Source organism: Patagioenas fasciata, chromosome 18 (assembly GCF_037038585.1).
Source record: "Patagioenas fasciata isolate bPatFas1 chromosome 18, bPatFas1.hap1, whole genome shotgun sequence".
In the NCBI taxonomy this organism is placed as follows: domain Eukaryota; kingdom Metazoa; phylum Chordata; class Aves; order Columbiformes; family Columbidae; genus Patagioenas; species Patagioenas fasciata.
This window is the reverse complement of record NC_092537.1, coordinates 379,899-401,960: the sequence shown is the minus strand read 5'-3', so window position 1 is coordinate 401,960 and position 22,062 is coordinate 379,899. Positions and strand designations below refer to the sequence as shown.

Below are 22,062 nucleotides of genomic sequence, written 5' to 3'. Positions count from 1 at the left end.
GCGCGGGGGCTCGCGGGTGGCTGGGGGGCTGGGGGGCTGGGGGTGCGCGGTGGCGCGTGGTGGCGGGAGGAAGGCAGCAGTGTAGCGGGAGCTGTGGTGGAGGTGGCTGGGCAGGGGCTGTCGAGGAGGCTGCGTGCACGAGGAGGCTGCGTGCACGAGGAGGCTGCGTGCACGAGGAGGCTGCGTGCACGAGGAGGCAGCGTGCACGAGGAGGCTGCGTGCACGAGGAGGCAGCGTGCACGAGGAGGCTGCGTGCACGAGGAGGCTGCGTGCACGAGGAGGCAGCGTGCACGAGGAGGCTGCGTGCACGAGGAGGCAGCGTGCACGAGGAGGCAGCGTGCACGAGGAGGCTGCGTGCACGAGGAGGCTGCGTGCACGAGGAGGCAGCGTGCACGAGGAGGCTGCGTGCACGAGGAGGCAGCGTGCACGAGGAGGCTGCGTGCACGAGGAGGCAGCGTGCACGAGGAGGCTGCGTGCACGAGGAGGCAGCGTGCACGAGGAGGCTGCGTGCACGAGGAGGCAGCGTGCACGAGGAGGCTGCGTGCACGAGGAGGCTGCGTGCACGAGGAGGCTGCGATGTGGCACGCTGACAGGTGAGCAGGGGCCAGGCAGCACGTGGCCTAAGAAGGGAAGGGGGCACCTGTCCTGCTGCTCCCCCTGCGAGTGCCAGGAGAGGTGCTGAGTGCTGCAGAGCTGTGCCCCCCTCCCCACCTTCAGCAGTGCGGGGCACAGCCCAGACTCTCCCCGCAGAGCTCTGTGGCCACGGGCCAGACCTGCCCCGCAGCGCATCTCCAGCCTCTGGCTGGACCAGCCCGATGGGGGAAGGCGGGGGTCTCGCTGCTCTGCTGGGCACAGCCCCTGCTCTGCGGCCCTGGGGGTTTCTGCCTGGAGCCAGACGCCACCGAGCCCCCTCCCTGGTGAGGAGCGCGCAGAAAGCCGCGGCCAGCGCCGGCCCTGCCGCAGGACATGCCTGCGCCGCGGCGCGTCAGCTGTTTCCAGGGCAGGCGCAGCCAGGAGCCGGAGTCAGTTCCCAGCAGCAAGGTCACCCTGCGCCATCCACAGCAGCAGCCGGAGCAGCAGCGGGAGCAATCGCCACTCAGCACAGGACACCACGGGCCCGTGGAAAGACTCGTGGATCCTCATGGCGCCACGGCTGAGGGGCGCGGGCGGCCTCGTGCTGAATGGCGATCGCCAGCAGGACGGCAGGGACCGGCGCTCCCGGCAAAGCGAGGGGCTGTGGGAGAGCCGGGGGGGGCTGCGGCTGCACCCACTCGTGTCCCCTGGCTCCTCCACGTGTCCGTGCACCGTGGCTCGGGGGCTGAGCGGGCGCAGGGCCGGGCAGCGGTGACGGACGGAGGGTGGGGAGGGTCTGCGGGGGCCGCGCTGCGGGGCAGCCCGGGGCGCCCTCTGTGCCCACGCAGGAGCCGATGCCCCGTGTCCCGCTGCTCCCCCGGCCGCGCAGCCCACGGCCGCGGGTCCCGGTCCCAGCCCCGCCCGCCGCGGCGATCCCGCCCCCGCCCGGGAGCCCTTGCGGCGGGGCGGTCGCGGCCATGCTGGCGGCGCGGGGCGCGGTGCGGCGGGGTCGCCTGCCCGCGGGGGCCGGGCCGGTGCGGCCGCGGGGTGCCCCGCGCACCGTGGACCTGCGGAGCGACACGGTGACCCGGCCCTGCGCGGGGATGCGCCGCGCCATGGCCCGCGCCGCCGTGGGCGACGACGACTACGGGGAGGACCCAACGGTCAATGGTGCGCGGCGGGGACGGGCCCCCCGGACCCGGCAGGGATGAGGGACCGACGCCCCCCGGTGGGGTCCCTGCCTGCAGCCCCCCAGCCCAGAGCGAGGCTTAGGGGGCTGGGAGGGCCTGGGGGTGGCAGCCCGGACCCGGGGGGCTCCTGCATGTCCCCCACACTCACCCAGGACCCACAGACGCTCCCCTAACCCCCCTTCTTTTCCCTGCAGAGCTGCAGCGCCTGGCCGCAGGGATCCTGGGGATGGAGGAGGCTCTTTTTGTGCCCACGGCCACGATGGCGAACCTCATCGCCGGTGAGTGCCCCAGGGGGGCAGGTCACAAACCGAGGGACAGCTTTCTGTCCCCATCCCACGGAGGGTGCAGAGGGCGAGGCCAGCCCCGCTGCCCCCCACTGTCCCGAGGAGAAACCCACTTGCGCTCAGGGGGCTGCCCGGGCAGCCGCAGGGGAGAGCTGCTGGCAGCAGGTCCCGTCTGACACTGGTGCATCTCCTTGGCCCCCTCCACCTCAAATCTGGAGCAGCACGACGCCCCTCAGCCCCTGGAGCTGACCCAGCCTCCCTCGCCCCCCGCTCTGCTCCGTTAACCTTTACCCAGTTCACATTCCTGCCCTCGCACAAGCGGGGACGCGCTCCAGCCCAGCCGGGCGTGTGCACCAGGGAGGGGAGGCCGCGCCCCCCAGCCGCTCCCCCACCTCCAGCCGCTGCAGGCGGCCCCCGTCCCACAGCCCCAGCACCCCCGGAGCCCCGCAGAGCACCCGCTGCCCGTGCCCCCCTCACAGCCCCTCTCCTCGCAGTGATGTGCCACTGCCGGCGCAGGGGGGGGCAGCTGTTCCTGGGCCGGGCCGCGCACCTGCACGTCTACGAGCACGGCGGGGCCGCGCAGGTGGGTGCTGCCCCCCGGCGGCTGGGTGCTGCCCCCCGGCTGCTCGGTGCTGCCCCCCGGCTGCTCGGTGCTGCCCCCCGGCGGCTGCTCGGTGCTGCCCCCCGGCGGCTCGGTGCTGCCCCCCGGCGGCTCGGTGCTGCCCCCCGGTGGCCGCCGGCCGGGCTGCAGCTGCATCCGCGCATCGGCCCGGCCGCGGGGCAGAGCGGGGCCCAGCGCACCGGAGCGGGTGGAGGGGCAGAGCGCCGGGGCCCCCGCACGCTGTGCCCGTCAGCCCTGCTCTCTGCCCTGCGCACAGGTCGCTGGTGTCCACTCCCAGGTGCTGCCGGACCTGCCGGATGGCACCTTCGACCTGGAGCAGCTGGAGCTGCTCGTCCGCGAGGCGCACAGCAGCCGGTACCACCCGCGCCCCGAGCTCATCTGCCTGGAGAACACGCACAGCACGGCGGGGGGCCGGGTGCTGCCTCTACCCTACCTGCAGCAGGTGGGACCTGCAGCCAGCAGCTGGCAGGACCTGCAGGGACCCCCAGGCCTGGGGATGGAGGAGGCTCTTTTTGCTCGGAGTGGAGCCCACGTTGGCACCAGCCGCGCCGGGGGTCCCTCCCAGCCCAGCTGCCCCTCTGCCTCCCCCAGGTCCGCGGGCTCGCTGACCGCTACGGGCTGCGGGTGCACATGGACGGGGCACGGCTGATGAACGCGGCGGTGGCCCAGGGTGTGAAGCCGGCTCAGATCACCCAGTTCTGTGACTCCGTATCCCTGTGCTTCTCCAAGGTGTGCTCATATGGGGAGGGGTCCCCAGGGTCAGGTGGGACCGGACAAGCTGGGGCCTTGCCCTTGCTCAGGGGCATCGCACCAAGCGCCCACGTTGCGGGCTGGGCCATCCCTGGGCACGTCCCCGGGGGGGCGGGGGCAGCTGGGGTCACTGCTCCGGGGGCTGCGCAGGGCCTGGGCGCCCCGGCGGGTGCGGTGCTGGCTGGGCGCCGCAGGTTTGTCGCCGAGGCCTGGCGCGTGCGGAAGCTGCTGGGCGGGGGGCTGCGGCAGGCGGGCGTGCTGGCGGCCGCTGCCCGCGTCGGGCTGGAGCAGGCGGAGGAGACGCTGCGCAGAGACCACGACAACGCCCGGCGCTTCGCTGAAGGTACCTGGGGCCCTTGGCACGCTGGGGGGTACGCGAGGTACAGGCACCCGCAGCCTGATGCCGTCTGCCCGCCTGTGCAGCTTCCACAGGCTACTGCACGGCTGGGTCCCATCCTGCGCCGCAGCTCGGGGTGGGCCTGGCCTTATCCCCCCACAGCCCGCACCAGCCGGCCCTGCTGGGAACAGCAGCGCAGGCACCTTCCCCGGCAGCCGTGATCTCCAGCCGGCCAGGCTGCCGCTGGGCTCTGTTTGAGTGCAGTGCCGTGGGGGGGCCGCGCCTGTCCCTGCGGTGCCCCTGCTGCTGCATGGGCGGAGGGCAAAGGGCTCCCCCCAGCCAGGACACGGGGCAGGGTTTGGGCAGCGCCGCAGCCTCCTCGGTGCTGGCGGCCGATCGCCCCTGCCCCCCCCAGGCATCCAGGAGCTGAACTCGCCCCTCTGCTCCATCAGCCTTGCGGCGGTGGAGACCAACATCGTGATGATGAACGTCGGGGGGGGCTGGCTGTCGCCCCCCGAGCTCTGCGAGCACCTGCGGGCCGTGAGCGAGGAGGAGGTGGCTGAGACCGGCTGGGCTGTCAGTGTGCTCGTGTTCCCCTGGTCCGCGCACACCGTGCGTGCCACGTGGCACCGCGACATCTCGGCCCGTGACACCGAGCTCGCGAAGAACAAGCTGGAGTTTGTGGTCAGGAAGTGGCAGGAGAAGCTGGACCTGGGACTGCGCCCGACTCCTCCAGGCGCAGGGGGAGCCTGAGCCCCCCCAGCCCAGGCAACCGCTGGGAGCCCGGGGGTGTCCCAGCCCAGCCCCCAGCGACAGCCCCACACTTCCCGGCAGGGACAGGGGACCCCACGTCTCACACCGCCGCCCAGGCCCTCGGTGGCAGCGTCACCCGGCAAACCGCCGAGCACCCTCTAGTCCTGTGCAGGAGCTTCGTGTGCAGCGGTGCTGCTGGGGACACAGATCCCAAGAGCTGGTCAGGGCACTGAATAAAGGTGTGCTGGCAGTGCTGTGCCCGTGCAGGGCGTTTTCTCCAAGCGCCCTCCTGACTGCAGCAGGGACGTCATCCCCAGGTCCCCTCTGAGGGACAAGTTCTGAGGACGTGAAGCGTCTTCAGCCACAGGACCAGGGCCGAAGTTTGGATCTGGCCAGGACTGGCCCAAGGGCAGAAGCCCAGCCTGGCCCCAGCAGCGCCCCGGGGTGCTCCTGCGCCACCCGCAGCGGGCTGTGTACCCCGTCCCACAGCCTCCCCGCAGCCGCAGGCTCTGGGCCTCCTCTCTGCCCAGCCCGCCACGTTCTGCACTGGCAGGGCCCCAGCTGTGCCGTGGGAAGAGCTGCGCCGGGCTCGGGTGGGAGCTCCGCGCGGGGAAGGACAACCTGCAGCGGCCACGCCTGGTGCGCAGTTACACCAGCAGCCGTTGTTCCTGTTTGATTCTGTATTGGCAATAACCGGTGTAAAGGAAACCAAGGGAACAAACGTCATTGCCTGGGTGTCCAGAGCCCCACAGACCCGGCAGCCCCGCGCTCCAGACAGGCAGGAACACCCGGCAGAGGAACAACAGCCCCACCAGAACCGGTGACAACGGGTGCTGCCCCCACCTGCCTGCAGGCAGGATGGGGCACAAGGGCACGGGGTGTCTGGAGGCAACAGCCGCTGGAGCGAGAGCAGCAGCACGGGCAGGGTGCAGGCAGGGTGCCAGCAGGGCACAGGCAGGGTGCAGGCAGGGCGCCAGCAGGGCACAGGCAGGGTGCCAGCAGGGTGCGGGCAGGATGCAGGCAGGGTGCCAGCAGGGCGCAGGGAGGGCGCAGGCAGGGCGCAGGCAGGGCACAGGGAGGGCACAGGCAGGGCGCAGGCAGGGCGCAGGCAGGGCGCAGGCAGGCTGCCGGCCGTTGTCATGCCGGCCTGTTTCCCAGCTTGGTTTGCTCCCAACATGCCATCAAGCTCTTGAAATCAAGTTCAGAATCACCTGGGATGAGGAACTGAGCCCTGTGAGGCGCCCGCCAGCCCCGCAGCCGCCTCGGCACAGCGTCCTGCGCTGGTCCGGGCTGCGCTCAGAGCAAAGCGAGGACGGGAGCTGCTCCCCTACCTGCGTGAGGACATAGCTGTCCTCCGACAGCTTCTCAACGATGTCGAAGTGATCCACGCCGGCGAGGTCCAGCATGGAGACGGACCAGCCGGCTGCGCGCAGGGCCTGTGGGGAGAGCGGCGCTGGCGGGAGGGACCCCGACCCCCATGTGCTGTCCCCACAGCAGCAGCAACGCTGCTCTGACCGTGGAATGGTAGGTACAGCACACGAGCTCCCCATCCCAGCTCAGCAGGCCGGAGCGGTGCCGGGGCCTCACCTGCCCGTACTCCTGCGACTGCCGGCGGAACTCCGGGGAGTCGTGCTGGGCCACGGCCACCAGCACCTCACAGGCTGCGGGCGCTGCCGGGGGCACGCAGAGCAGGGGGCTGTTCCTGCGGGCGACCTCCCTGGGGACATCACGGTGGCAGCTGACTCGGACCCTTGTTACGGCTTTGCCTGTCGAGCACCCGTGTCCTCGGCCGTGCTCCGGGTTGGGGCAGGTGGTGCCAGCAGCACGGGCAGGGGTGCAGGCAGGGGATGCAGGCAGGGGCAGAGGCGCTGGTGCTGCCCGCAGCCTGGCTGTCCCTCTGCAGCTGCTGTCCCCACAGGGTGACGCTCACTGGCTCATGTTCAGCGCGTCGTTCACGTAGGTGTGCAGGATGGGCTCCAAGTCGTACACGCCGCTCACCAGCACAGCTCCTGGGGGCACAAGTGCCGGCGCTGAGGGGCCCTGCGGCTCCCCCCCTGTGCAGCGCTGCACCCAGGAGCTCCTGTGCCTGCCCCTCGGCTCTGAGCCGCACAGCCCCACAGTAGCAGAGACTCATCGCCAGCTCCCCTTCAGCTCCCGCGCCCGGACACGGCGGCGCTACCTTTGATATCCGGCACCACTCCGTATCCCGTCCAGTCTGTGGACAACACCATGGCTGCCAGGTGGGCCCCTGCCGAGTGTCCACACAGGTAAATGCCTCTGGAGAGAAGGAGCCGTGAGCCAGTGCGGGCAGTGGCGGTGGCTGCTGCCTCGGGACACCCCGCTCTGCGTGCAGCCGTAAGCGCCGCAGCCCACGTGCAGCAGCTCAAACGTTTCCCAGCCTGCCTGACTGACACGTGGTGCAGTGACAAGGCAACGCGGCCAAGGCCAAACGGACCGAGGACACCAAGCCTGTGTCACAGTGTCACAGCACAGGGCTCGCTTGCCCCCTCCTGTTGCTGCCGCAGCCACCTCCGTGCACCAAACCACCCGGGAACCACACGGGCACAGTTTGCCCTGGAGGCCTCAGAGCGGCTGTCGCGGGGGCAGAGGGGACCCCGGGAGCTGTGTGGTGCCCACCTGGTCGCGGGGAAGCGCTTCACCAGGAAGACGACGCTGCGCCGCACCTGCAGCACCATGGCGTCCATGTGGCCTGCGCAGAGGGCAGAGTCGGGCGGGCACCGGGCCAGCGCGGGTGGCCGCAGCCCCCGCTGGGCAGCACCTACCTCGGGGGGCCGTGTCGTACCCCACGGCCACCAGCGCCACGCCCCGCGACACCAGCGGGGGGGCTGCGAATCCCGACTCCTCTTTGCTGTGAGACAGAAGCGGGCGGGCTGCGGGCTGGGCTCTGCGGGCTGGGCTCTGCGGGCTGGGCTCTGCCGGCACAGCCCGGGAGCAGCCCGAGCACCCCAAGCAGGGCCGGGGGTCGTGAGAAGGGGCGTGGGAAGAGCGGGCCGGGGGGTCCCTTCCCCAGGGATCCCCGCACCGGCAGCGCCGCTCACCTCAGGCACTGCCAGTATCCGCCGTGGATGTAGAGCAGGACCGGGAAGGCTGCGACCACAGCCCGGGGTGAGCGGGGGAACACGGCCCTGCCCGCCCCCCGCCCGCCCAGCACCTACCGCCCGCGGGGTCCGGCGGCAGGTACATGTCCAGCTTCTCCCCGGCCCCGTCGCCGTAGGGGACGTGCAGCGCGGTCTGGGTGCCGGCCCGGGCGCGCCGGGTTCCTGCGGCGGGAGGGACGCGTCCCGCGGGGCCGGGGCTGGGACAGGGACACCGAGCGGCCCCGGCCCCGCCCGCTCACCTGCCGCCGTGGCCGCCATGTGCGCCTGGATGACGGCGTCGCTGCCCAGGCGGGGGGACCAGCGGCTGGGCGAGTACTGCTCCTCCAGCGCCTGCGGGCGGCAGCGGCTGCGGCGGGCGGCGGCGGGAGAAGCGCACCCGCCCGCCCCGGGCCCTACCTCCGCGGGCATGTCCCGCCAGCCGCCCATGCTGCGGTCGGGCCGGTGCCGGTGCCGGTGCCGGTGCCGGTCCCGATCCCGATCCCGATCCCGATCCCGATCCCGATCCCTGTCCCGCGCCCTCTGCCCGCCCGGGGGCGGGGCCCGCCCGCTCCCATTGGCCACCCAGAGGGTGGGGCCTGGTCACGGGATGGGGGTGGGGCACTGGGCGGGGCCGCCCCGCTCCCCTTGGCCGCCCCGGGGGGGCGGGGCCAGGTTGGCAACGCCGGGCGGGAGCGCGGTGCACGCCGGGAAGGCGGCGCGGGCCGGGGCGCACGCGCGCCAAAAGAAATAAGAATTTTAGCGCCTGTGTGCCCATTGGCGGCGAGATGGCTCGAACCCTCCTCCGATTGGCTGGCACGGCGGCGCGTGGGCGTGAGGCCTCTGCGGATTGGCTGGCGCGGCGCCGAGGTGCAGAGGCGCGCGCGCGCGGGCAGCCAGTCCGCCGGTGCAGCCATGAACTGCCTGACGGTGCCCGGCGTGCACCCCGGCTCGCCCAGCCGCCCGCGCGGCCAGATCCAGGTACGGGCCGGCTCCGGCGGTGGGCGGCGCTCAGAGCCCCTGGGGCCGCGCCGGGGCCGATACCGGGGGTGTCCGGGCTGCGCGGGACGGGGACCGGGGGCTGCCGGCTGCCCGCGTGGTGCTCCCGCCCAGCCGCGCTCTAGCCCGCTGACCCCCGTGGTTCTATCCCCAGGTGATCTTCGGGCCCATGTTCTCTGGGAAGAGGTAGGCCCGGGCCGGGGGACGGAGCGCGGGCCGGGCCGGGGACGGAGTGGGGACGGAGCGCGGGCCGGGCCGGGGCAGGCCGGGCCGGACCGGGCCGGGGGTTGGGCCGCACCCGGGGCCGCTCACACCCGTCTGTTGCAGCACGGAGCTGATGCGGCGGGTGCGGCGGTTCCAGCTCGCCCAGTACCGGTGCCTGCTGGTGAAGTATGCCAAGGACACGCGCTACGGCTCCGCCGGCGTCTCCACGCACGACAAGTGAGTCCCCGGGCAGGACCCTCCCTGCGGCCCAGCCATGCTGCCTGGCTCGCAGGTCTCACCGTCTCGCCCTTCTGCAGGAGCACCATGGAGGCCCTGCCAGCCTGTCTCCTCAGGGACGTGTACCAGCAGGCACTGGGCTCCGCGGTCATCGGCATTGACGAGGGACAGTTCGTAAGTGCGCGGCCAGGGCAGACCCTGGGGAGCTCTGCGGGGCACAGCCCCTCTGGAGCACCCTGTGAGGAGGAGGGCTGAGTTCTCTGCGGGCGGGGGTGGGAAGAAATACCCTGGGGCAGTTTGCTGCTGGATCATGCCAGTGTAGTCAAGCCCTTCCCCTGGTCCCCGCAGGCTGGGGATCGTGGGACTGGAGTCTTTCACGGGAGATCTGACTTACCCAGTGCCCTGTGCTGCTGGGTCCCGAGTGAAATGCTGCCCCTTCCTCCCCCTGACGCTGTTTCTGGGCCCCCTGTAGTTCCCAGACATCGTGGAGTTCTGTGAGACGATGGCCAACGCTGGGAAAACCGTCATTGTTGCTGCTCTTGATGGGACTTTCCAGAGAAAGGTAAAACACTTTTTCAATACAGTAGCTACTTTGGGACACTCAGGGAACCTAGAGCATCCCCTGCTGTCCTGGCACAGGCTTTTGGGAGCATCCTGAACCTGGTGCCGCTGGCAGAGAGCGTGGTGAAGCTGAACGCCGTCTGCATGGAGTGCTACCGAGAAGCCTCCTACACCAAGCGGCTTGGAGCAGAGAGGGAGGTGAGTTCCCTTGGAACACAAAGCGCTTCAGCCGCTTCATCTCGCCAGTCCTGCCGGTCCAGATCCACGAGGGGCCTGGGCTCTGCAGTCACTCCTGGTTTTCTTGCCAGGTTGAAGTGATTGGAGGAGCGGACAAGTACCACTCTGTGTGCCGAGCCTGCTACTTCCGCAAGCGGCCTCAGCAGCCAGGGTCGGAAAACAAGGAGAACGTGCCCGTGGGGGTGAAGCAGGTGGATGTGGCTGCCTCCCGGAAGGTCTTTGCTTCTTGACTGCTGGGCTCCCGCACGGGGAGAAGCAAGAGCAAGGAAGCTGAATGCTGCAGCTCCCTGGCACCAGATGTGGCTTCCCCTGCTTTTAGCAAAACTGTTAACTGTCTGAGCTCTGCCTGCCAGCCCAAGCTGTCCCTCTGCACTGAGTGCTGGAATAGACTGGGACCAACTGGACCCGCTGCCAGGGGTAGCGGGAGCCTGACAAAAAGTCAGTTTTTGCACGGGACACGGAGAAGCTGCCACACTGACACATCCCGGAAAACTGTGAGAGCGAGCCAGGTTGCAAGGCTTCCATCGCCCACCTGGCTGCTCGCCTGCCGTGTCCAGCCTGGCTCTGGTGGCTGGTTCACTTGCCCATGAACGCAACTGTTCCTTTATCTCTTGTGCACTGTTGCTAAATTCCAGATTTCTCAAGACAATGTACAGTAACTTAGTATTTTAAAGCCACTTCCTTTTTCAACGCAGTCTGGGGAGATAACCTGATCCTTGTCATAGAGCTGTGGCACAACTTCTCAACTGACACGCGTAGCAGCAGCCGGGCCCTCAGCCGCCCTTCAGGACGCCTGCGCACAGCCTGTCCGGTGCTGTTACGCTTGCTGGAACTTGCAGTTCTGCCTGCACCCCAGCTGGGAGGAGGCAGCACCTGGGGGATGACGGCTGCCTGAGCCCCCTGCTCCCGCTGTGTCCTTGAAGTGATGACAGTTGTGGTGCTCACAGCACTTCAGTGCCAGGCCTGGGCCCTCCCTTAGGGACAGGGAAGGCAGCACTGTCGCTGGTTTAGGTTAATAAATAACTTAATGAAATTGCCTGTGTGTGGTTTATACCAGACTGCTCTGAAGAGGCTTCCCTGCAGTTAAGCGTGTGCAAACGGCACAGGCTGATCACAAACAGCAGTCTGGGCTGGGCTTGGAGCTCTGCTCAAACCCAACTGCGAGGAGCAGGAGGACTCGCTAAAAATAGACGGAGCATGAGTGTGCTGTTTGCAGCACAGCAGAGGGCTGGGGCGGCCCTGCTGCTTCCCCCCTGGGCCCCCCGGCCCTCGGGGAGAGGAGCAGCCCCGTTGGCTTCCCGGGAGAAGAGGCAGGTGCTGGCCAGGTGAAAAACTTTATTCCATCTCTACAGTGACAAACACCTCGAGGGCAGCCCCAGCAGCGAGAGCTCACACACCGCATGCTGCTGCTGGGAGCGGCTTCACAGCAGGTGCAGCAGCAGCAAACACCCCCTGAGCCAGCGGCACAGCCCCCGCGGGACACAGGACAGTGGCGACGCTTCCGCGGGGACAGCGCGGGGTGCAGGGACCCCAGGAGCAGCCCCAGCCATGCTGAGACCCCAGCGCTCGCTGCTCCCGCAGACCCCAACCCTCATCCGAGCACCAGCAGCTCTAGCGCAGGCTGCGGGAAGGCACAGCACGGAGGTCACGGTCAGGACAGGGCTTTGGCATCAAGCTCACACGGCAGCAGCCGGGGAAGGCACAGGAAGCAGCACAGGCAGGAGCGGGACCGCCTGGTGCTTGGGAGGTTCAGCTGGGCTGGAAAGGCACCGGCACCAGGAACGGCCAGGGCAGCGGCCACAGCCAGGCCAGAGCCAAGGGTGCAAACACCCACCGCGCTGCTTCCCCAGGGGCAGGAGCCCAGCCCCATCTCCCACCCTCCCCGGAGCCGCGCTCAGCAGTCACGTCACCCACCACGCACCCGGCTGCGGATCCAGCGGCAGGACCAGGCCCACCCTGTGCCCCAACACCAAAGCCTGGCGGCTTTCACACGCAGCAGCCGCCACCCTGCACACCTTTCCCCGTCAAGTCTCAAGTCCCTCCCACCCCACCCGCAGAGAATTGCACTGGAACAGCTGTCCCTGCCGGGCCGCGGGCAGGGGCTCAGTACACCGGAGGGGGCTGGTAACCCTCCGGGGTTTCTGCCGTGTGGGTGAAGGGCGGCTGCTGGTAGCTGTCATGGCTGATGTTGGGGTAGCTGGAGTACGGAGTCGGAACCTCCGCGCTGGGGTCGATGTAGCTGCGAGCGAAGTCCTCCACGCCCATCTTGTACCTCTTGTAAGCGAAGGCGATCAGGAGGCCCTGGGGAGAGGAGGGGCCGGTGGCGTCAGGGCTGCCCCGGGACCCCCAGCGCTCCCTCCCCAGCGGAGCAGGACCGGGCTCCACCACGGCCTCACTCACCCAGGAGAAGATGGAAAAGAAGCTGAAGGTGATGGCGGCACGGGCCGAGTCAGCCCCGATCTGCACGTCCCTGGCCTGCGTCCAGGACCACTGGTTGGTCAAGAAACAAAAGCCAACGAACCACAGGAACGTCCAGAGACCTATGGGAGGAAGGTGGCGTGAGGGGCTCCCGGGCGGGTCCCCAGGGCGGTCCCTGCAGTGGCCGGTGCGGGAGCCCGGCGGCGCAGCCATCCCGTGCTGCTGCCCGCGGCTCCTCGGGGCTCTCAGCAGGCAGCGCGTGGCCCGTGGGCAGCGCGCCAGGCGGGAGCGACTCCCTTCGCCAGGCACCGGCAGCCACGTCACGGGACAAGGGCGGCCATTGTAGCAGCCGCAGAAGGCGCAGCCCTGCCCGGGGCTGCCGGTACCTGAGAAGCAGAGGTCTGCCAGGACCAGGTACTTGCGGTCGGTGGTGTTGCTGATCTGGGGGAAGTAGATGTCCACCATGAAGAAGAAGATGCATGCGAGGAAGGCGAGGACACCAATACCGATGCCGTAGCGGCAGGCATCTTCGTTGTGGTTGAAGACACAGAAGAGCTCGGAGGAGCTGGGCAAGTTGGTGTAGCCCTCCCCGACCAGGCAGGAGAAGACGATCAGGGCAAAGACCTGCAGAGGCGGGAGCAAGTGTCCGGTGGGCGGCACCGGAGCCGCGTCCAGGGCTGCCCGTGCCCGGCAGGGCTGGGGGCACCGGCCTGGGCAGGGCTCCGGCGGAGCAGGACGGGGGGGCCGGGAGAGGAGGCCGGGCCGGGCAGTGCGGCTCCCGGAGCGGCGGAAGAACGGGACCGGGCCGCGAGGTCCGGGGCCAGGGGCGGAGAGGAGGAGGAGGAAGGGGAAGGCCAGGCCGTGCAAGGCTCTCCCGTCCCGTCCCGTCCCGTCCCGCCCCGACTCACAGCACTGGCGATGCGCGCCAGGACCTGCGGCTGTTGCACGAAGCGGCGCAGGTCGAAGGCGCCGCCGGCCTTGGCCGCCCCGTACGCGCCGCCGCCGCCGCCACCACCACCACCACCACCCTCCATCGCGCCGGAGCCGCCGCTGCTCCCCGCCGCTCCTGCGCGGCACCGCCCCGGGGAGGGCCGGGCCGGAGCGGAGCGGGGCGGGCCGGGGCGGAGCGGGCTGTGCTCGGGCCGGCGGGACCGGCTCTCCCCCGCCCGGCCGCCGAGCGCAACGTCAGCTTCCCGCCGGTGCCCCCGCGCCCCGCAGCCGCCCGGCCCCGCAGAGCGGGGAGACCGGCAGCCGCCGCCCCTGCGGACCGTACCGCGCCCGCCCGGCGCTGCTCCCGATGCCTCCCGCCCTCCCGGTGCCGCGGTCGCGTGGCCCCAGTGCAGCAACCGCGACCACGGGCGGCGCCGTGGACGGCGGAGCCCCGGCCGGAGCTGAACGGGGGGCTCCGCGGGGGTACCCGGCGGTGGCAGGAGGGCGCGCTGGGCTGTGTTGGGGCTCCGCGCTCCCTCGCCCTCCCCGCCGGTGGACGGTACCGGCTTCGCACCCAACACAGAGCCGCGGCGTCTGCCCGGTGCGGGCGGAGTCGATGAGCCCTGGGGCGCGCCTGCGTCCGGTGCTGGTACCGGGACAGCGGTCTCGCCGCGGGGCGGCGCTGGCGGGGACACAGAGGTCTCTGCCCCAGTGTCACTCCCCGGGTGTGGTTTGAGCCCCGGGGGTCGGGGCTGCCGCGGGGGAGGGGAAGGGGCGCCTTCGCCGCCCCGGGGCTGCGGGTCCCGCCATGCCCTTCCCGAGCGGAGCGCGGGGGCCGCTCGGGCCCTCCCGCGGTGCGCGCTGGCTCCGGCCCGGCCCCGGAAGGGCGGGCGGGCTCCTCCGGCGCAGCCCCGGGCCGGGGGCGGTGCGAACCCCCGGCGCGGGCAGGAGTGGCTGTGCCGCCTCCCCCATCCGCTCGCCCGCCCCTTCCTTCCTGCTCCGCCGCCGAGCCGGGTTTGCCCCGGGGTTAGTCCTGGGATTAGACCCGGGTTTAGCCCCGCGATCACGCCAGACCCGCTCCCCAGGGTCCCGCACGCAGCGGCCCCGGTTCTGTCCCCGTCCCAGGAGCGGGTTCGGGTGCCGGGGCGCGGAGCTGCTGACGCCCGTCGCTCGCCGCTCAGGACGGCGCGTCGGAGGGAGCGCGGCGCCGCCGGGACCGGCTCGGCCGCAGCGGGATGTCCCGGCCGCCCTCCTTCACCCTGCGCGTCCCGGCGGACACCGATGGCGATGGGTGAGTGTGGCCCTGCCCGCGCCTTCCCCAGCCCGGGCCCCGCACGTTCGGCCACGGGATCCTGCGGGACACGGCAGCGCCTGCAGCGGGCACCGGGCAGCACGGCGGGCTCGGGGCTGGCGCTCGGGCTTTTCCAGGGCTCCATCCCCTGCCCCGGGGCCCAGCCCAGCCCCGGTGAGCGGGTCTGTGTCCCTGCAGCCAGGAGCCAAGCCCGGATAACGAAGGAGCCCTGCACACCTCCTTCCACCAGCTCATCCAGGAGCAGAGCAGCTTGGTAGAGGCGGGTGTGGAGCTGGAGATGCAGGCGAGGGGCAGAGGTAAAAGTGCTGTGGCCGCTGCCAGGGCGGTGGGATGGGGACAGTGTGTGTGGCCCGAACCATCCACTGTCCCAGACCCTGCCTGGGCCAGCAGCGCCCGTGCCAAGGCTGCAGCCAAAGCTCTTGTAGGAGCTGCTGACACCTTTGCCAGTGCAGGCAGCAGGGCAGACCTGCCCCTGGGGACGCAGAGGGTGTTCCTGGAGAGGGGGATGCCCCTGGGAGAGCACACACCAGGGCAGCGGGGCTGTGAGGACACGAGCTGTGGGTGCTCTGGCTCTCACCACACTGCACCCTGTGCTTGCTCTCCCAGAGCACCCAGCACACCTGGCCCCCCCAGGTGCCGCAGCCTGGCAGGAGCCTGGGCAGGGCGAACAGCACCCTGGCTACTCCACCACCCTGCGGATCCTCGCCAGCATGCCCAGCCGCACCATCGGTGGGTACCACCCATACTTCCCCAGGCCCAGGAGCCCCCCGGCAGAGCTCTCCCGTCTGCCTTGCTCTGCCGTGGCGCCCACCCTCCTGCCCTGCTCCCGCCTGCAGGGCGCAGCCGTGGGGCGATCATCTCCCAGTACTACAACCGCACCGCCCGGCTGCGGCGCCAGAGCAGCCGCCCACCCCTGCAGCAGCTCTGCCGCGCCGCACGGCCCAGTTTGCGGCAGTACGACCTGGAGACCGACCCCGCCAGAGCCACGCTGGAAGGTGAGGCTCCGTCGGGAGTGGGGCAGGCGGTGCTGGCGCTGTCCTCGCTCCGGGTTCAGGATGGGCATGCCATGTCCATGTCCTGAGCCCCTTGCGCCCCCAGAGAAGCGGAACCTGCTGGTGAAGGAGCTGCTGAGCCTCTCGCCCAGCCAGCGCAGCCACATGCTGCTCACCGTGCCCCTCAGCCTGGCGGAGAAACGCACCCTCCGGTAGGTCTTGTCCTGCCAGCCCTGGCCAGGCAGGGCTTCCAGGGCCAGGGCCATCCCAGGGCCCTTGTCACCCCCTGACCCCCCTCTCTGCTGGGCAGGCGGGAGCTGAGCGGGCAGACGAGCCCCCCGAGGCAGCACACGCAGCACCGGGCCCCCTCCTCTCCCTGTGGATGGTCCAGGGGCTGCGTCATCCTCGTAAGGCTGGGATACAGGGCTGCGCAGCAGCTGTTGGGGGCTCCGGCACAGGCTGCGGCCCCGGTGCTCCCCCTGTGCTCCCTCTCCCCAGGGCTGCCGGGGCCTCTGGTACAGGCTCCTCTCCCTGCTCCCCGCCGCGGAGCTCTGGCACTACTCCCTGAAGCAGATCGGGGGCCGCTTCGGCTCCAGTGTCCTCTCCTACTTCCTCTTCCTCAAGACACTCCTTATGTTCAACATCATCTCATTCCTCATCCTCCTGGTCTTCGTGGTGGCCCTGCAGGCTGCGTATCCCCCTGCCTCACCCAGCCCCCCACCCTTCACTGGCCTCGAGCTCCTCACGGGAGTGGTGAGCACCGCCAGCGCACCCCCAGGCCGGGGGCTGCTCCGTCCCTGCATCCCTGCCCTGCATCCCTGCCGCGGTGATGTCCCCATCCCCACCGCGGTGATGTCCCCATCCCTGCCCTACATCCCTGCCACGGTGATGTCCCCATCCCCACCGCGGTGATGTCCCCATCCCTGCCCTGCATCCCTGCCGCGGTGATGTCCCCATCCCCACCGCGGTGATGTCCCCATCCCTGCCCTACATCCCTGCCACGGTGATGTCCCCATCCCTGCCCTGCATCCCTGCCGCAGTGATGTCCCCATCCTTGCCCTGCATCCCTGCTGCGGTGATGTCCCCATCCCTGCCCTACATCCCTGCTGTGGTGATGTCCCCATCCCTGCCCTGCATCCCTGCCGCGGTGATGTCCCCATCCCTGCCCTGCATCCCTGCTGCGGTGATGTCCCCATCCCTGCCCTGCATCCCTGCCACGGTGATGTCCCCATCCTTGCCCTCACATAGCTGGGGCCCTGGATCCGCAGTGCTGTGAATGCAGAAGTGGGCGCTTGGTGCCGGTCCAGCCCAGGGCTGTGTCCCCATGGGCTGTGCCGAGCTGGGCAGGGAGCCGCAGGCACCGCTGCCATCACCATGATCCTCGTGCGCTTCCCCACAGGGCTCCTTCACTCACTCGCTGCTGTACTACGGCTACTACAGCAACACCACCCTCAACGACCCCTGTGCCTCCGGCCCCAACAGCAGCACGTGTCCCCTTGCAGCCCCCCCGCTGCCATACAACATGCCGCTGGCCTACGTCTTCAGCGTCGGGGGCTCCTTCCTCGTCACCTGCGTCCTGCTGGTGTACAGGTGGGTGGGCATCGCCTCCGGCACTGCCAGCCTCCCCTGCCCGATGCCCTGATGCCCCCCCCTCGCTGCAGCATGTCCCGCTCCTTTGGGGAGAGCTATCGCGTGGGCAGCTCCGCGGGGGACCTGGCGATCAAAGTCTTCTGTGCCTGGGACTTCAAGGTGATCCAGAGGCGCTCGGTGAAGCTGCAGTGCGAGAACATCTGCACCCAGCTGAAGGTGAGCAGCTGGGCTGGAGCTGCCTGCGCACGCCCTGAGCCCTGCAGCGGGCGCGTGAAGGCGTTTGCAAGAGCCAGCCCAGACCCCAGGGCTCAGCACCCCTGTTCCCCTGCACAGGGGGCTCTGCAGCTGCAAATGCCCCCGACTCCAACCCCGCACCAGCACTTTGCCCTTTGGCCGCCTGGGTCCTGCTGGGTGCTGCAGGACAAACCCTGGCCCCAGGTCCGGACCTGGAGCACGTTGGGCAGCGCGGGCACCGCTCTCTTGCAGGAGCTGCTGGCGGAGCAGCGCTCCCGCTCACGCACCCGCAGCCTCTGCCAGCGCCTGGGGCACTGCGCCGTGCTGCTGCTGGCCTGGGCCCTCTCGCTGGGCACGGTGCTGGGCGGCGTGCTGGCCGTGCACCGCGTCTCGCAGCACATGCACACGGTGAGTGCTGCCGTGCGCCAGGGGGCTCCTGCCCCGCTGTTGGGGGTCCGGGGCAGGGCGCTGGGGAGGGTGGCTAGGGCAGCCCCGGGAAGCGGGGGCAGCCCCTGTACCCCCGGCCGCAGCCCCCTCCCGGTGCCGGCGTTTGCTGCCCTCCCGCGGGCGCCGGGCTGCCGGCAGCCACGCGCTCAGCCCGGTACCCGCTGCCCAGGTGCAGCAGGAGCTCCGTGCGCGGGACAGCGGCCGGCAGCCGCGGGAAGCCGTCCTGCTGGTCCTGCCCCTCGCCGTGTCCCTGCTCAACACGCTGCTGCCGCACCTGTACACGCTGCTGGCGCGGTGGGAGCGCCAGGACTCCCCCGCCGCGCGGGTCTACGTGGCGATCTGCAGGTGGGCTGCCCGGGGAGGGAGCATCCTGCAGCCCCGTGGTCCCGGGGGAGGCTTTGGGGCCGGGCACCCCACAGGTGGGGCTCGGCCCCTCCATCCCCAGCACTCAGGGGTTCTGCCCTGCTCCTGCTCCCAGGAACCTCATTCTGAAGATGGTGGTCCTTGGCCTGCTGTGCTACCAGTGGCTCAGCCGGAGGGTCGTCTGCTCCACGGAGGAGGTCAGCACTGCCGCGCGGGGCCGGGCTCCGCCGGGTCGGCGCCAGGGGCAGACGGTGCCCGTGCGAGCTGTCTGGGACACGCCGTCCAGACCGCCCTTTGCCCGGGAGCGCGGAGCGGCGCCGAGGCTGCCATCCTGGCCCCGGCAGCAGCACGGGCAGGGTCTGGCAGCCGGGGATCTGCCGGGCAGCGCCGCAGGCACCGTCCGCTCCTGTGCTGGGGAGGGAGCGCAACAGCCAGACACGGCCACTCGGGCTGGGGGGCTGGGAAAGGGCGTGGGGAGGGAAAACCGCCACGGCCCCTCACACCCCGTGGGGGCCACGAGAGAGTCAAGGGGCAGGAGAGGCCTCGCTCCACACTCAGTGCCACCTTTGCTTCCCCCCAGTGCTGGGAGACGTGTGTGGGGCAGGACCTGTATCGCTTCATGGTGATGGACTTCACGTTCACGCTGCTGGACACGCTCTTCAGGGAGCTGCTCTGGAGGTAATGTGCCCCGGGAGGGTCCCCCCGCAGCGCGGCACCCCCGGCACGGCCCCGGCGCACCCGGCTCTGCCGCGGTCAGGGGAGGAGGGAGCACCGAGCACCCTCCCAGCAGCGGCGTGGGAGTCCAGCTCTGCTCCTTCCCAGGCTGATCCTGGAGAAGAGGCTGAAGAGGAAGCAGAAGCCCGAGTTTGACATTGCTCAAAACGTGCTGGAGCTGATCTACGGGCAGACCCTGACCTGGTGAGACGGCTCCCGCCTGGCGCGGCTTCTTCCTCTGCTGCCAAATGCCTCGTGGTCCCTGGGAGCCCCGTGGTGGGCAGGGACCAGGCACGGGGAGCTGCACGTTCCACTGAGCTGGGTCAGGGAGACCCCACAGCCCCACACGGGGGAAACAGGCATCCTGGTGCCAGCACCATGCAGCTGCAGCCCCCGCGCTCCCTGCGTGGTGGGGGCTGAGAACCACGGGGCACCGGCAGCAGAGTCCCAGTGCCGGCCCAGCATCCCCCGCTGGCCGCTCCAGAGCTCAGCTCCTCTTGCCCACCCCCCCAGGCTGGGTGCTCTCTTCGCCCCGCTCCTGCCGGCCGTGCAGACGCTGAAGCTGCTGCTGCTGTTCTATATCAAAAAGGTGTGAGCTGCTCCCCCCTGCGCCCCCCGTGCATCCCCGCAATGGGCACCTCGCGTCCTGCTGCGGCAGAGGGGCCGCCCGGTGCGGCACGACAAGCGGCCTTGCGGGAGGGAGGGGGCGTGGGGGACCGGGTGTCCCTGGGCTCCGCTGGGCGGGAGGTCGGGCCGGGGCCCGGGGCGCAGCACGGGGACACGGCTCCTGCCCACAGAGCAGCCTGATGCGGAACTGCCGGGCGCCCAGCACGCCCTGGCAGGCGTCTCGCATGAGCACCATCTTCATCACCCTGCTGTGCTTCCCGTCCTTCCTGGGCGCAGCCGTGTTCCTCTCCTACACCATCTGGGCGTGAGTACCCGCCGGCCCGGGCGCGGGGCAGGGGCTGGGGGTCGGTGCCTCCCACACTGATGGCACATGGAGCCATTGTTTCCAGCGCAGGGCTGTGCAACAGCAGCTGTTGCCAGATGTTCCTGACGCAGGGGGAGGGCCCCTTGTCCAGCCCTGGGGATGGCCGGGCTGCCCGTCGCTCTGACCCACGCCTCGCTCTGTCTGCCCAGGGTGCAGCCGTCTGAAACCTGTGGTCCCTTCCGGGGGCTGGAAACCATCTACAAGTCAGGGCAGACCTGGGTGCAAGTGCTGGAGAAGTCCAACCCCAACATCACCTGGCTCACCTGGGTCCAGCAGCACCTGGTGGAGAACAGCTTCCTCCTGTTCTTCATGTCCGGGGTCCTGCTGTGAGTCCAGCCCTGAGCCGGAACCCCGGGCCGTGCTTTGGGGATCCCGGGCACAGCCCGGAGCGGGGGCTGGGAGCCGGGGTGTCGCTCCAGAGCCCTGTGCCCGGAGCGCCACATCCCCGGCTTCCACCCCGTCCTGCGTGTCGTTGCAGAGCCGTGATCTACTTCAACGTCCAGGTGGTGAGAGGCCAGCGCCGGATCATCCGCCTGCTGGAGGAGCAGATCGCCAACGTGCGTGAGCCCCGCGCCCCGGTCCGGCCCTGGCCCGGCGCTGCCGGCCTCGGGCTCTGGTCCTGGCTGCGCCGCCGCCTCTGCCGGTGCTCACCGCGCTCTGTGCTGTTGCAGGAGGGGGAAGATAAAATATTTCTCATTCAGAAGCTTCACTCGGTTTACGAGCGGAGAGAGAGATGCGCCTGAGTCCCAGGTGAGGCTGGCGCCAAGGGAGAGGGGCCGCTGGGTGCCGGGAGCTCGGGTGGGCGCAGGGTCGGGGATGCATCCCTGCCCCGTGCCGGTGTGGTCCATGGTGACACGGCACTGCCAGGGCCAGCCTGGCCGTGGCCAAGCGCTGCGTGCCGGGAGCGGGAAGGTGCAGGAGGTGACAGGGCAGCCAGAGCTGTCACCCCTCGCTCTGCTGGCAGCTGGGGGTGCAGGTTGGGGCTGCCCCGGTGCTGGGGGCACTGGGTCCCTTGTGCTGCCGGGGATGGCACCAGCTGCCGGCAGAGCCAGCACAGGGGATGGGGATGGGGACAGACCTGGGACAGGGAGCAGGAGGATGGGGACATTTAGAGATGCTGATCTCTGCTGTCCCCTCAGTGTCACACGCCTCGGGCAGGAAGGGGCCCGACCCATCGCACCCATCGCAGCGTGGGGAGCAGCGGGACCGTGGGGTGCTGGGGAGATCCTCTGCTGCAGCCAGGGACATATTAGGACATGGCAGCAGCAGCTCCACGGGGACGTTGCAGCACAGGGACAGGGATGCTCCCACTGCCAAGAGCTGCTGGGGACACAGCAGGCGCAGCAGGACCAGGACAGCCCAGGGCACAGCCCCGCAGCAGGATGGGCTCCGCAGAGCCACGGTGGTGCCAGGCGCCGGGCAGAGCAACCCGAGGGTGCTGGATCCCCAGCCGCAGGCTGACCCGGATCATTAAAGCTCAGCTGCGGGAGCACCCAGCCTGTGTCTGACCTGTTGCGCTGGAAGCGGGTGAGCGGGTTTGGTGCGGTAGCACCAGCATTCGTTAGGGGAGGGGACGGCGGCCGGGGCCGCGTGTGCTCAGCACCACCGCCCACCCGCTGGCTGCCCCGGCAAGAGAGCGCAGCCCCAGCCCCAGAGCCGCTTCCCCCATCCCGCCGCAGCAGCCCCTGCCCCGGGGACGCTGGTTGTGCCCGCAGCACGGCCCTGGCACCCAGGGAGGTTGTGCCGCGGTGCGCGCCGGGCCCGGGCAGCCACAATACCGCGTGACTTGGCTCTTGCACCGCGGGGTGAGGCCAGCAGGGCCGGTTATCGGTGCGGACACAGACACAGTTTATCGGTGCAGCCGTGGGCCGGGTTCCCTGCGCAGACCCAGCTGTTCCCTGAGCCCAGGCGAGTGCTGGGGAGCAGCCGTGGGCCGATGCTGCAGCTCGTGAGACCCCCCGAGCGGGGCAGCCCTGTGGCTCAGCCTGCGCTGGCCCCTGCCACCCACTCATGTCCCTGGTCACCCGTGCTGTGGCTGCATGAGCCCTGCAGGGCCAAAGCCACAGGTAGGAGCCCCTGCACACTTGGCCTCCACCCTGAAGCCGTTCCCAGCCCCTGCCCCCATGCTGCTGCCTGCAACCCCCGCTCCTGCCCAAGTCACCAGCACGGCCCCGCACCAGCCTGTTCTGGCCTCTGGGGCTCGGGCTCATCCCTCCCCCAGAACACCAG

The 22,062-nt window shown here is 70.4% G+C and overlaps 5 protein-coding genes across 9 annotated transcripts; 3 read left to right on the top strand and 2 right to left on the bottom strand.

Moving 5' to 3' along the window:
* The first annotated feature begins 1,525 nt into the window (after positions 1 to 1,525).
* LOC136109795 (uncharacterized) lies at positions 1,526 to 4,763 on the top strand. 2 transcript variants are annotated; one of them, XM_065852714.2, is made up of 7 exons: positions 1,526 to 1,743; positions 1,958 to 2,041; positions 2,542 to 2,630; positions 2,947 to 3,111; positions 3,261 to 3,398; positions 3,570 to 3,762; positions 4,172 to 4,763. In XM_065852714.2, exons 1-7 carry the CDS (start codon positions 1,551 to 1,553, stop codon positions 4,507 to 4,509), a joined length of 1,200 nt encoding a protein of 399 aa, XP_065708786.1. In that variant the 5' UTR covers positions 1,526 to 1,550; the 3' UTR covers positions 4,510 to 4,763. The 2 variants fall into 2 exon arrangements, with proteins under 2 accessions (XP_065708786.1, XP_065708785.1); XM_065852713.2 differs by having other exon boundaries at positions 2,926 to 3,111.
* Positions 4,764 to 5,171: 408 nt separating this feature from the next.
* On the bottom strand, positions 5,172 to 8,181 carry AFMID (arylformamidase). Of its 3 annotated transcripts, none has more exons than XM_065852485.2 (11): positions 8,025 to 8,181; positions 7,868 to 7,958; positions 7,686 to 7,790; positions 7,569 to 7,617; positions 7,293 to 7,378; positions 7,147 to 7,219; positions 6,689 to 6,786; positions 6,440 to 6,518; positions 6,097 to 6,226; positions 5,841 to 5,945; positions 5,172 to 5,697 (listed from the first exon to the last, which is right to left on the bottom strand). In XM_065852485.2, the coding sequence occupies exons 1-11, from the start codon at positions 8,052 to 8,054 to the stop codon at positions 5,647 to 5,649; spliced, it is 897 nt and encodes a 298-aa protein (XP_065708557.1). In that variant the 5' UTR covers positions 8,055 to 8,181; the 3' UTR covers positions 5,172 to 5,646. The 3 variants fall into 3 exon arrangements, with proteins under 3 accessions (XP_065708557.1, XP_065708558.1, XP_065708556.1); XM_065852486.2 differs by having other exon boundaries at positions 5,172 to 5,720; positions 8,025 to 8,162; XM_065852484.2 differs by having other exon boundaries at positions 5,172 to 5,720; positions 7,868 to 8,163.
* Positions 8,182 to 8,451: 270 nt separating this feature from the next.
* Positions 8,452 to 10,875, top strand: TK1 (thymidine kinase 1). The gene is made up of 7 exons (XM_065852388.2): positions 8,452 to 8,585; positions 8,758 to 8,789; positions 8,931 to 9,044; positions 9,125 to 9,218; positions 9,517 to 9,606; positions 9,684 to 9,803; positions 9,914 to 10,875. Exons 1-7 carry the CDS (start codon positions 8,520 to 8,522, stop codon positions 10,070 to 10,072), a joined length of 675 nt encoding a protein of 224 aa, XP_065708460.1. The 5' UTR covers positions 8,452 to 8,519; the 3' UTR covers positions 10,073 to 10,875.
* A 285-nt stretch (positions 10,876 to 11,160) lies between these two features.
* On the bottom strand, positions 11,161 to 13,527 carry SYNGR2 (synaptogyrin 2). The gene is made up of 4 exons (XM_065852393.2): positions 13,169 to 13,527; positions 12,647 to 12,884; positions 12,243 to 12,382; positions 11,161 to 12,143 (listed from the first exon to the last, which is right to left on the bottom strand). The coding sequence occupies exons 1-4, from the start codon at positions 13,292 to 13,294 to the stop codon at positions 11,946 to 11,948; spliced, it is 702 nt and encodes a 233-aa protein (XP_065708465.1). The 5' UTR covers positions 13,295 to 13,527; the 3' UTR covers positions 11,161 to 11,945.
* A 198-nt stretch (positions 13,528 to 13,725) lies between these two features.
* Positions 13,726 to 21,325, top strand: TMC6 (transmembrane channel like 6). Of its 2 annotated transcripts, XM_065852392.2 has the most exons (21): positions 14,140 to 14,216; positions 14,372 to 14,481; positions 14,680 to 14,798; positions 15,109 to 15,231; positions 15,339 to 15,497; positions 15,601 to 15,706; positions 15,805 to 15,901; positions 15,993 to 16,247; positions 16,894 to 17,084; positions 17,156 to 17,300; positions 17,571 to 17,726; positions 17,935 to 18,110; positions 18,244 to 18,325; positions 18,709 to 18,806; positions 18,951 to 19,046; positions 19,356 to 19,431; positions 19,640 to 19,773; positions 19,983 to 20,159; positions 20,312 to 20,390; positions 20,505 to 20,583; positions 20,973 to 21,325. In XM_065852392.2, the coding sequence occupies exons 2-20, from the start codon at positions 14,426 to 14,428 to the stop codon at positions 20,574 to 20,576; spliced, it is 2,397 nt and encodes a 798-aa protein (XP_065708464.1). In that variant the 5' UTR covers positions 14,140 to 14,216; positions 14,372 to 14,425; the 3' UTR covers positions 20,577 to 20,583; positions 20,973 to 21,325. The 2 variants fall into 2 exon arrangements, with proteins under 2 accessions (XP_071672666.1, XP_065708464.1); XM_071816565.1 differs by lacking the exon at positions 14,680 to 14,798 and having other exon boundaries at positions 13,726 to 14,216.
* The last annotated feature ends 737 nt before the right edge of the window (positions 21,326 to 22,062 follow it).